The 12,753-nt window shown below is 47.9% G+C and overlaps 1 protein-coding gene across 1 annotated transcript; it reads right to left on the bottom strand.

Moving 5' to 3' along the window:
* Nucleotides 1-7,355: 7,355 nt before the first annotated feature.
* On the bottom strand, nucleotides 7,356-8,054 carry LOC122650284. Its single transcript, XM_043843664.1, has one exon. It carries the CDS (start codon nucleotides 8,052-8,054, stop codon nucleotides 7,356-7,358), a length of 699 nt encoding a protein of 232 aa, XP_043699599.1.
* Between the last annotated feature and the right edge of the window lie 4,699 nt (nucleotides 8,055-12,753).

Here is a 12,753-nt window from a genome sequence, read left to right as displayed (position 1 = left end):
ATTTTACCCTGTTATTTATAGGCGATGGTGGACAGAGACGTGCCTTAATAGGAATGTAGAGTCCTAGGGGTGGAGTGAGAGATTTTAGGAGAGATTTTAGGGATAGTGTTGATCCCTTGATCCCCTTGCGCCTTATTAGGCACCATATGGACGATAATCTTGGACCACAGTGATTTGTGGCTTGTTTCTTTTAGTGGAGTGTAGTGTTCGGGTCGTCCTGATAAGGTCGCTCCCTTCCTCCTGCCAGGTAACTAGGTTCTTGGTTAGGTCGCCCTAGTAGGAGGGTTTGACTAGCGTCTCTTTGCCATCACGACAACATATGGCTTTGCGTGCGTGCCCTTTGAGGTCTGGGTCGTACCCAGGCCTCACTCTTGATGGATCTAGGTCGTCCTCAATATGCATATCAGTTTCTCATCGGCTGACGCTTCTTGACATATCACGAGCTCCCCACTCCTCTGGGCGTTCTCGCCCAGGGGAGTTAAATCGATTTGGCATTTAATGCATGCCTTCGTGCATGGGGATGTGACGGCTGGCAGTTGGGAGTGGACTAGGCGTTTCGCCTGTTGATCGACGCGTGGAAAGAGTTATGATGGTGCCTCGGGCATGGCTACCGTCATTTGGGCTCAGCGAAGCTTGGCGTTCCAATGATGAAATGGCACGTGGAATGTCATCATGATGTCTTGGGCAGAGCTACGGTCATCCATTCTCGGCCCTTGATGGCGTTTAATCTCGGCCCTTGGATCTGGACAGTTTCCCTCCTTGCCAAGGTCTATAAATTTGGAGCCTCTACTTACTATTTCTTCTATTATTGCCCTTCATCCTTTGCGTATGTTTCCTGTTGCTTCTTCTTTAGTTTGCCTACCTACGCCCTTGCTCTGTTGGTGTCTTCGATCTTGTAGCTTCAAGTTCTTTGCTCGTGTCATCCCCCTCGCTCGGTTGTTCTTCGTTTTCAGCGTGCAAACTCCCATTCTCTCTTCTTCATTTCAACTTTTTTCAATAAGTTTTCTTTTTTTTCTATGTCTTCGCTTTCGTCTTCTTCTGCGTAGGAGCTCAGTAGGGGCTCCAACAATGTTCCTGGTATGAGTGGGGGTTCTGACCCCAAGTTGAGTTCTGAAAGAACTCACGAAGACCAGTCTGCACTCTTCCGGTCCAAGCGTTTTGCTGCCCGCTATGGCCATTTGGCCGTTTCCTCCTTTGTTCCTCCGAGGAGCGACTCAGCCCCTGCCCAAGTCCTGGAGGAGCATGTAGCTGAGGGAGGTGAGGCTCTGGAAGAGGATGAGGATGAGGAGGGTACTGATTCTGAGCCTAGAGAAGAGGCTGCTGAGGAAGAAGCTGTCAGGGGGTTGAGTCTTACGACAGCGTTTTGAAAGATCGTTCTCTGTCAAATCTACGGAATTGGTAGGGGTTCCCCAAAGAAGTGCGTGCTTGGGTGCCGAACCCAGGGGAGAAGGCAAACCATCCGCGTGAGGACACCGTGTGTCTGTATGAGGTCGCGTTTATCTGCGGCCTCCGTCTGCCTGTGCGAGGGTTCATAGCTGACATCCTCCGTCATTACACTCTTTCGCCGGGTCAGCTGGTGGCGAACTCGTGGCGCCAGATAGTAGGGTTTTACTTGTTCTTTGGCCGGCTCGATCGTGACCCGACCGCGGCCCTTTTTGCTTACTTCTTCCTGTTGAAGAAATCCTCTGGTGGGTGGTACTACTTGGCGCTCCATCCCATGAAGGGATCACTAAAGTGGGTCAGGTTCGTCAGCCATCTCCCCCAGTCTGCCAAGAAGTGGAAAGACCGATACTTCTTCGTGCGGATCCCCGAGAACCCCTTCAAGTTGGAGTGGGAGAAGATCCGACTGAGGTCGTTGAACCTTATTCCTGAGCTGAGCCGGTACGACCAAGAGTCTCTTGACCTCTGTTTGAAGGGTGTGGCCTTCGATGTGCTCGACCTGAAGAATGAGGGCTTGTTGGCTCGCTTCGGCTTGAGCTCGGTTCAGGGTGAGTGTCCATGGCCTCAGCTACTGGTTTTTTCCCGCGTGTCTAAATGAACTGAGCTTCTAACATATGTTTTTTGTGTCATATTTTTTGCAGTGGATTTCCAAGTGGACCTGAGGTCGCTTCGATCGTCTACGTTGGAGCAGAAAAAGAAAGCTGCTGAGGAGCAAGCTTAGCGTTGCAAGGCCCCAGCCACTGACGGCCCCTCCAAGGTCCCTCCGAAGGGTCGCTCGGAGAGGGTCGTCCCTCCCCCCCCAAAGGTCCCTCCCAAGGACCTTCGTCCTCCTCCCAAGAGAACCTGGGATGAGGTCGTCGATCTCGAGAAGGGGGCGCCGCTGAAGAAGACCGCCCTCGAGAAGACCCCCCTCACCACAACCAAGATGCAAGTGCCAGCAGCTCGCCCCAAGTTTCTAGGAAGGGGGTGCGACGCCGGATAAACTTCTGGTGGAACATCTTTGAGGGTGACTCGGCCTTCCAAGACCCGAAGGTTGCCAAAGAGTGGATGGACCACGGCCTCCCCCCGGATCTGGAGGTCATCCTTGGGCTAACGAACGAGGACCTGGTCAACTCGTTCACTTTTGATTTCGCCCGAGTAAGCCTTGGTGCTTTTTTATATTGTCTTTCTTTTCTCTGCAATATATGTGTTTTCTAACTCGGGGTTGTCTTTTCAGGTCTCCAGCAAGGCTAGCAAGATCCGGCAAAGGATGGAGGTCCTTATTGACCTTTATGAGGAGGAGAAGAAGAAACGCAAGGCTGCAGAGGAGCAGTCGTTGGATGCCAAGACCCAGGTCTCGACCCTTGACTTTAAGGTCAAGGATATGGAGGGGACGCTTAAGACGCTGACTAAGCACAAAGACGAGCTGGAGCAAGAGGTCCTCGCGGGCCAGAAGAAGGTCCAGGGTCTTCAGAAGGCCTTGGTCGACCAGAAGGCGAGGGAGAATGCGGCCTGTCTAGAGGCTGTTGAAGCCTTCAAGAAATCAAAGGAGTTGATCGACCTTCTAACGCTGAAGATAAAGCAGGCCTACAACTTCGGCATTGGCAACACGGTTGGTTACGTTCTCAAGGAGAGCCCGGGCTTCAATTTTGCTAAATTTGAATACTACGTCCCTCCTCCGCCAAAGTCTTAAGATCAGGTTGTTGTTGTCGAGATTGCCTCTTCAGTTTCTGAACAGCTCGCGCCTCCAGCTCTGGTCGATCCTCCAATCCTGGCTGATCCTCCTAGCCACGACTCTGCTCCTACCGACACCGCTACTCCCTCAGACCCCCCAGCCGAGAAATGATGGAGTTTTCTTTTTGTACTGATCTTTTTTCTTTTCTTCTTGTTTTTTTTTTTTTTTTGTAAATATTTGGATTCCATTAATGAAAAATCCTTTGCTCCCAGCTTTGGTTTCGCGAATCCTATTTCCTTCTAACTTTGGCAACTCCGTTGGTCGTTCCTTTATGTTTATGCATTTTCTTTCCAACTCTAGAGGTTGGGTAACTTGCTAGGGTCATCGTACTGACCTTTTAGGTCATCCTTTAGTGTCAACTACTAGAGTTGGTCTTTGGCGCCAACTACTGGAGTTGGTCTTTCGTGCCGACCACAGAGATCGGTCTTTAATGCCAACTTAAGTTGGTCTTTCATGCCGACCACGGAGGTCGATCTTTAGTGCCAACTACTACGGTTGGTCTTTCGTGCCAACCATAGAGGTCAGTCTTTTAGTGTAATGATTTGCACTTTGGACAGTTTTAGCTCGAACCGTGGTCTTTTATTGAAATGAAGTCGTTTTTACAACAGCTCATTGGAAAAATTTTCTCAAATTCTCTGAGTTCCAAGGTCGGGGTATCTTGTTACCCCCTAGGGTCTTCAAGCGATATGTGCCTGGCCTTATCTGCTTAGAGATCACATATGGGCCTTCCTAATTTGCATCTAGTTTTCCTTGACTTTGAGGTTGTGAGGCGCTGGTTTTCCTTAACACCAAGTCTCCAGCTCTGAATACTCTTTCCTTTACTTTCGAGTTGTAAAAATGAGCCGTCCTCTATTGGTAAGCTATGTTTTGCATTAAGGCATCTTCTCTTACGTCGTCTAGAAAATCTAGGTTTGCCCTTAGCCCGTCCTGATATGTTCTCTCATTGAAGTTGAGGTTTCTCAGCGATCTTGCTAGTACCTCGATCGGTGCTAGGGCTTCCATTCCATATGTTAGCCGAAATGGGCTCTCCCCTATTGGCATTCGAACAATAGTTCGATACGACCACAAGACACTTAGTAGTTTGTCCACCCACTTTGCTTTTGCTTCGGTCAACCTTCTTTTTATTCCTGCTAGCAGTGTCCGGTTGGTGACCTCCACTTGACCATTTGCTTGTGGGTACAATTGGATCCATCCAGCTCCATTCTATCTCGATCGGCGCAACCTCTTTCGTTTGATGGGAGGGTTCAAGCAGGTTTTCAATATATACTGACCCATCCAATTGTGCTAATTCCTCGTTTGAGAGGCATGAGAGTGCATCGGCTGTGGCGTTCTCATCCCTTGGTACTCTATGCATCTCGAATGCCTCAAACGAGCTGACCAGTTCCTTTGCTTTGGCCAGGTAGGCTGCCATCCGGTCGTCTTTCGCCACGTAATCACCATTTATCTGGTTCATAACCAGCTGAGAGTCACTTCTTACCACCAGTCCCCTGACCTAGATGGCTTTGGCTATTTTTAGCCTTGCTATCAACGCTTCGTACTCGACCTCGTTATTGGATGCTGGTATTCCAAAAAGCAACACAAATTGTATTTTGAAGCCTTCCGGACTCGTTAGTATGAATTCTCCTCCGCTGCCCCCTGAGTTACTCAAACCGTCCAAGAACATGGTCTAGGATGGTTCAGACTTGATCTCTTCATCAGCTCGTTCTGTTGGGTCTTGCTCGATCTCTCCCTTTGTACACTCGACCACGAAGTCAGCCAGGGCTTGGCCCTTTATTGCTGTCCGGGGCTTGTACTTGATCTGGCAGTTGCTCAATTCTACTGCCCAGGCTATAAGTCTTCCTGATACGTCCAGTTTGTGCAATACCTTTTTTAAGGGCGGATCTGTCATTACTGAGATGGGGTAGGCATGGAAAAAGGGCCTTAGCTTTCTTGCCGCTTTGACCAATGCGAACGTGAGCTTCTCGATCTTCGGGTAGTGACTTTCTGCTTCCAATAGGACATGGCTGACATAGTAGACTAGTTTTTGTGACCCGTTCTCTTCTTTAACTAAGGTCGCACTCACTGCCACGGGTGATGTTGCCAGGTAAATCATCAGCTCCCCTTTTGGGTCAGGACGTGCCAACAGAGGAGGGTTGGCTAAGTATTCCTACAAATCTTCAAATGCCCTCTGATAGTCATTAGTCCAGGCGAAGTTTTTAACCTCCCTCAAGTTTTTTAGAGTCTTGAAGAAGGGTAGACACTTATCTCCAGATCACGACACGAATTTGGCGAGGGCCACAATTCTTCCATTCAGCCTCTGCACTTCATGGACTGTCCTTGGTGGGCTCATCTCCTGTATGGCTCGTATCTTGGTGGGGTTGGCCTCGATCCCCCGTTGGGATACCATGTACCCAAGGAACTTACCCGAGCTTACTCCAAAGTTGAACTTCGATGGGTTCAGCTTCATTTGGTGGGCATGCAGTACTTGAAATACTTCTGCCAGGTCGACTAGGTGGTCTTCGGCCCCTATGCTCTTTACTAGCATATCATCTACGTACACCTCCATATTTCTGCCGATCTGGGCTTTGAACATCCTGTTGACCATTCTCTGGTAGGTCGCCCCTGCATTCTTCAAGCCAAAGGGCATGACCCAATAGCAAAAATTCTCCTAGTTAGACCAAAACGCTGTGTATTTCTCGTCTCCTTCTTTCATCAGGATTTGATTGTATCCTGAGTACGCGTCCATGAAACTCAGCCTTTCATGTCCTGCCATTGCGTCTATCAAGAGATCTATTCAGGGGAGAGGGTATTCATCTTTGGGGCTGGCTTTGTTGAGGTCGGTGTAGTCTACACACATCCTCCACTTCCCGTTCGGCTTCGACACCATCACTATATTAGCCAACCAGGTTGGGAACTACTCTTCTCAGATGAAGTCTGATGCTTTCAGCTTCTCTATCTCTTCCTTCATCATGGCCTATCGCTCTGGGGCAAAGCTTCTTCTTTTTTATTGGATTGGTTTTTTGGTAGGGTCCATGTATAGGGCGTGCTTTGCTATATGGCGCGGGATGCTTGGCATGTCGGCAGCCATCCAAGTGAATACATCAGCATTCTCTCGAAGGAAAGACCTGAGCTCTCTCACTTCTTCTTTTAGCAGGGCCCCAATTTTCACATTCTTCATGGGGTCCTGGTTGTTGATTAGAATCTCGACGAGTTCCTCAATCGGCTTGCCTCGCTGATAGCGCTGGTCCCCCTCACGATTGTCACTGACTTCCACCACGAAGGTCGTTCCTCTACAGTTGCCTTTAATTTATTTTAGGAAGGCAGCATGGCATTTCCCGTGCTTTCTTCTACTCGGTTCGGCACTCTCCTATGCCATTAGGGGTAGAGAATTTGACCTTTAGATGCTTGGTGGAGACTACGGCCCCCAACTCGTTCAAGCTTGGCCTCCCCAGTATGACATTGTAAGCCGTCGCGATCTGTACTACCATAAAGTTGACCTTTATGGTTTTTTGACATTGGGCAGTCCCCACTATCATTAGGAGTTCGACCAACCCCTCGATAGGGGCTGGTGCTCCTGAGAACCAGTACAAGGTCACGATCTCAGGCTTCAGCATCCCTAGCTCGAACCCAAATTATAGGTAGGCATTGTATAAGAGCATGTCTACAGATGCCTCGATGTCCACCAGTATCCTGTGTACTGGTCTATTGTCTATAACTGCCTGAACTACGATAGCATCGTCGTGTGGCCAGCTTAGCCCCTCAAGGTCTTCATCTGAGAAGGTAATTGTTGGCTCGGTTCGTGCATTCTTCTCAGGTACTTCTGCTACGACCACGAACCATGCTTTGGTCTTCGCTCTTCGGGATGACTCTTGTCCTAGGCCTCCCAAAATGGTGAGGCTAGCTGGACGTTGGAGGTGTTGGCCTTGGTGCCAGTTCCTCGGTTATCTCTCTGGTCATCTCACCGATCGTCCTGGCGATCTCGCTCGTCTCTTCCTCGGGGTCAATCATCCCTCTTAGGGTCGCTTTCTACACCATCCTGGCCCCGAGGGTTATCTTTTCTGTCTTCCTTGACATATCCCCATAGGTGCCCCTTTTGGATCACGTCCTCAATCTCTCTCTTCAATTGCTAGCAGTCTTCAGTGTCATGACCGATGTCTCAATGGAACTTGTAGTATTTCTTCTTATTTCTGTCTTCGGGCTTTGAGAACATCAGTCTGGGCCACTATAGCAGGTCCCGATCATGGACCTCCATCAGGATCTTCATTCTGGTGGTGTTCAAGGGCGTGTAGTCTGGGCTTTGGTCTTTGTCTGAGTACCGATCTGACTTCGACTTCTTACTAACTTTCTTTTCTTCTTTCTCGCTCGTCCTCTTTTTCTCTGCTGCTTTGGGGTCGGCTGTTCTTTGCGCCTTCATGATGTCAAATATGTTGGTGTATTGATAACACCGATCAAGCAGTTGTGCCATGGTAGAGACTGGTTCGAGGGCGAGTGATTTCACCAGATCATGGTTAGTGACTCCGTTGTGCAGGGCGTTGAATGTCATGCCGTCATCTAGGTCTTTTATCTCTAGAGCTTCTCCATTAAAGTGAGTGATATAGTCCCGTATGGACTCATCGAGTCGCTGCTTCACTTTTACCAAGTTTGCGGCCGTATTCTTTTGCTTAACACTGCTTTGGAAGCGCCTCACGAATGCTCTGGCCAGCTCCGTGAAGCTTTTTATGGAGTTGGGCTTTAGCTTGGCGAACCAGAGCGTTGCCGGTCCCTTCAGGGAGGTTGGGAAAGAGCGACATGACACGATGTCAGACCCGCCATATATCATCATCATCACATTGAAGTAACTAATATGGTCATTGGGGTCGGTCTTCTCGTCATAAGCCTCAAAGGAAGGTGGTTTGAAGCCTCGGGAGAGCTCAGCCCTCATGATCTCGATCGTGAAGGGGTGCTGGCCAGGCCTAAAATTCTCTTTGAGGGTGCCCCCCCTTCTCCAGGGCTTCGAACTTGGTGTTGATCTTCCTGAGCTTACGGTCAAGCTCGCTTTCCACAACCTGATTTGCTATCGGCTCGACCCATCCATTGCACCCGTTCACTTCTTGTCAGTTCTCTTACCTGACCGATCTTTGTAGATTGACCTGCACAGTGCATGTGTCTAAGTTCTTGGTACGGCTTTGCTCTGTTCTGCAGTGGGTCTCTCTGGGTGTTGAGACCGATGGCTCCAATATGCGAGAAGGGTTGACCCGTACAGGCAGGTCTCCGGTGCGAATGATCCCTAGTGGGGGAATGTTCCTTCGGGAGGGATGAAATGACCCGGCCCAGCTTCTTGTTCTACGTACTTCTTCCTTGGGAGAACTGGTGACGAGGGTGGGACCTGTGCCACAACTGGTGTAGGATTAGCCGTTTTTACTGCCTGCAATTCTCTGACTACTTCCCTGAGGAAGTCATTCTGTTGAAGAACTTACCGCTGCAAGTCATGGATCTGGCCCACTGTGGCCAGCGCATCTGGGTTCATGCTTACTGGGTTAAACCCCTCCAGCAGTGGAGGTGGGGACGGCAGAGCTCCCACGCCCTGGGTGGCCTGAACGCCTTCTGGGACTACGCTTAGTCCAGCTGCCATTGTGGGTAATGGCCAGGGCCTTGTCGTCCCCGCCGTTATCGTTGCAAGTGGCTGGGACCTAGTTGCAGCCGCTGCTGTAGCCTGTGGCCAAGATTAGCAGCTGCTACTACTGCCTGGCATGTAGTCTGCATCCCTACCTGTCCTCCACTGCGAGTGTTCTTCATTGTCCGATGGGCTACCGGGTTCTCTACAGGCTGGGGAACCTCGAGGTTGGTGGGAACAACGCTCTGTTCGCCGGACATTGTTTTCAATTGACTTATAGGGCTTTGGAAGGCTTATGATCGTCATTCCCACAGATGACGCCAATCTATTGCGTCAAGTACTGTGCCGGAGCGACCTATTCCTGCAATACAAAGTTAGCAAAAGAGGGCCGGGCCATGCCAATATCTCCACTCCGATGCCTAAGTTAGATCTCTTAGCAACAGGTAAAAATAGTTGAAATCCAATGATCGTGGAAGGATTTTACCCTGTTATTTATAGGTGATGGTGGACAGAGACGTGCCTTAATAGGAATGTAGAGTCTCAGGCATGGAGTGAGAGATTTTAGGAGAGATTTTAGGGATAGTGTTGATCCCTTGATCCCCTTGCGCCTTATTAGGCGCCATATGGGCGATAATCTCGGACCACAGTGATTCGTGGCTTGTTTCTTTTAGTGGAGTGTAGTGTTCAGGTCATCCTGATAAGGTCACTCCCTTACTCCTTCCAGGTAATCCAGGTTCTTGGTCAGGTCGCCCTAGTAGGAGGGTTTGACTAGCGTCTCTTTGCCATCAAGACGAGATCTGGCTTTGCGCGCTTGCCCTTTGAGGTCTGGGGCGTACCCAGGCCTCGCTCTTTATGGGTCTGGGTCATCCTCGATACACATATCAGTTTCTCATCGACTGACGCTTCTTGACATATCAGTACCCTTCATGGGTACTTTCATGGAATTGATCAACAATATCTTGGAGTAAAGAAGAGTCCTTACTCAGATAATTTTGATCCTTGAAAAAAATAAGCCCATTGGTGAGCTTCCATGTACGAACAGCCTCCCCATCTTCTATACGTTGGGCTAGCTCCTTGAGATTTGCCTTTGAATTGATTTCCTGCTCCTTAATTGCAGCAACCCAATGCGCAATTGGTTGGGAGATTGCAATAATTTCTCCTATAATATCGCTTCTAAGTTCTTCATTTTTAGCCTTTTCTTCAACTCTTCTCTTCTTGAAAGGGCATCGGCTACTATATTTTCTTTACCTCTTTTATATTCCATAATAAATCATAGGCCATCAATATTCTACAACCAACGCTTTTGAGCGGATAAAGATCCTCTCTAATTCTTTAATTTGACAATGCTTGGCAATACCACCTCCCCTGCATGACACGTGGCACAAACAGATCTAATGGCCCATAATGGTTTGCACCATTTCATGAGACTCTACCCGTGTTGGTAGCCGAATCTTCTCAACCCGTGTAGATGGTAAATCCAAAAAATGCAGAAAGCTCTCCAGGAAGCAACTTCTTCTTCTTCAAGTTCATACAGATGTAGCCACCCCGGTGATTTCTTACAGCAAGCTATCAGGGACTTTCTCAAGTGTATGGGCATTGAGCCCACCTCTGAGGCTTCTCCACAAAAGCAAGACTGCAGGCCCGACCTACCCACTCCACAGGATTCTTCTTTTTCTTCTTCTTCTTCAGCATCAGGTTAAGAAGCAGATGATCCTCCTTCAACACCACCTATAAATCTCTGGTTCAACCCTCTAGACCAACTAATCTTTCTCTCTCTCTCATGTTACTATTGGACCCTAACAATCAGAGAGGATTTTTATCCCCTACCCTCCCACTCAATTTAAGTTTTTTCCTTCCTTTATTTTTCTCATCTTCCTCTTCTTCTCACGTTACCCTGCTCAAGAAATATTGTTGGACCCTAACAATCGGTTCGATCTCTCTTCCACCTCATTTCCTTCTTCCTCATACCTTGGGAGTTAACATCCCTACTCTAGGGCGATCTAGCCCCTTGGATTTCACCCCCCAAATCAAACCCCATTGTGAGAAGCACTTGTTTGCCAAACAACGGTCTAGGGATCAAACCATGGTTCCCTAGGGAGACCAAGATATTTATTCTTAGGGTTTTGCACGCCCTGGGTTAGCCCATGGTGCCCCATTTTAATTTTTAGGGCTTCCCATGGTCACCGATGGGAACCCTGGTGCATCTCTGTTAGGGTTTCTCCTTCCCTCATGTGTCCCATAAAATTTATTATCACAGTAGGGATGAAGAAACTCATCCCTAGTCCATCACATGGCAAGGGGGATCCATCCCTAACTCGAATGCGCAGCGGAAAAGGTCGATTCGAGTTTCTTTCGCATCCCATAACTATTAATAATCAATAAACTAAAGGAATTAATGAAGAACTGCTAACCTGGTGAGCCTCAAGTGTTGCTCCTCCAATAGACAGTGGTTCTTCCTCCAGCGAGCGCTCCAAGCAAACAGATCTAAACCTCCAATGGTGCTACCAAGGTTCTACACGCCAGTCCCAGATGCCCTCAAACTCCTCAGCACAGATCTAGGGTTTCACAAATCTTAACTCTCAAACACAGGTGAGAGAAGCAAGAAGAAGAAGAGAGATCACAAGAGGGAGAGAGAGAAACCAAAAACGTAGGAGAGAGAGTTTCTGCTCCAAAAACATGGAGAGGTTTCTCTTCTGCATTTTTTTGGTCCCCTATTTATAATAATAGGGTTTAATTAAATCCTAGATAGATTTAATAGAGCCCTAGTGAGAGTCTGACTCTCTCTCTCTCCGTCCGCGCCTGTTTAAACTCGAGTGCTACACAGGTGAAGAAGCAGAATCTAATTGGTAAAATATTAATTAGATTCTTTATTTAATTATTAATGGATAATTATAATTAGCATCAAATCCATTAATTAAATAAAGAGCCAATTAAATTAGAAAATTCCAAATAACTCCCTATATGATAATAATTTATCATATACAACCCCCCCACTAATCAACACCATCATTATGGAATCTAGGGCATGTACACATGTACTGTCAAACCCCAATCCATAGTACATGTCCATATAAGAGCGTCTGTGCATCCGATCGGGTCTCGCAAAACTCGATATAACACTTTATTTGAAATAACTATAAATAATGTATCATTTTATGTAAAATAAATTTTGCAAAACCATTTCCAAAACGGTACTAGATCCAGATTCTGATACGACCATGCCCAGACAGTCTCTATCTTGGTGTTCCCCAATCGGGCAGTGGTGACCGTGTTGGATAACTCCTTCACTCACAAAGTGTTCACTCATTCCCAGAACACCGACTTTGACTCGCTTGAGTCTCAGTCATTGATGAACCAAAGAATGCAATCACACTTTGTAGTGACAGGGTTCCCTCAGGTACAGGGTGTCGGTGACACATGTCTATCCCTTCCTACATCTGGCAGTAATATATGAGGGAATCGACAAAGTAGATTCTTTGCCAATGCACACATCAAACATGTGAGCACTCGCATTCGTACCCTGACATCACATGTCTAGGCATACTCAATGCGACGACCATATGATAAGGGTGCCCAGCCCAAACCCTAGTCGTGACTACCATTTTAAGTATAACTTACGGACACATAATGCTCCAAAAGTTTATATCGCATGTGACAATATTAAACTAAAATGTATAAATGTTCAATACAAAGGTGAATCGGGTTGAACCGGATCGAACCGGGTTTGATGGACACACACTTGTCCAACAATCTCCCACTTGTACATCAAAGCCAATTCCCCATACATTTTAAACCCATGCCCTCCATATGTTTCTCAAACACTCCTGGTGACAAACCCTTTATCATGGCATCAGACACATTTTCAGTTGTGTCCACTTTGGAGAGACTCACGTCACCCTGCTGGATAATCTCTTTGATGAGGTGATACTTCCGCTGCACGTGCTTGTTCCTCTGATGAGCCCTAGGCTCCTTAGCTTGTGCAATGGCCCCTCTATTGTCACATAACAGGGGAATAGGGCCTTTGACA

This window comes from Telopea speciosissima, chromosome 1, assembly GCF_018873765.1.
Source record: "Telopea speciosissima isolate NSW1024214 ecotype Mountain lineage chromosome 1, Tspe_v1, whole genome shotgun sequence".
NCBI classification, from domain to species: Eukaryota; Viridiplantae; Streptophyta; class Magnoliopsida; order Proteales; family Proteaceae; genus Telopea; species Telopea speciosissima.
Note: the sequence above shows the minus strand (reverse complement) of the source record. Positions and strands in the feature narration are given on the sequence as shown.

Excerpts from the sequence above, each read along its gene's own strand:
- LOC122650284 (XM_043843664.1), bottom strand. The coding sequence starts at position 8,054 with ATGAGGGCTGAGCTCTCCCGAGGCTTCAAACCACCTTCCTTTGAGGCT.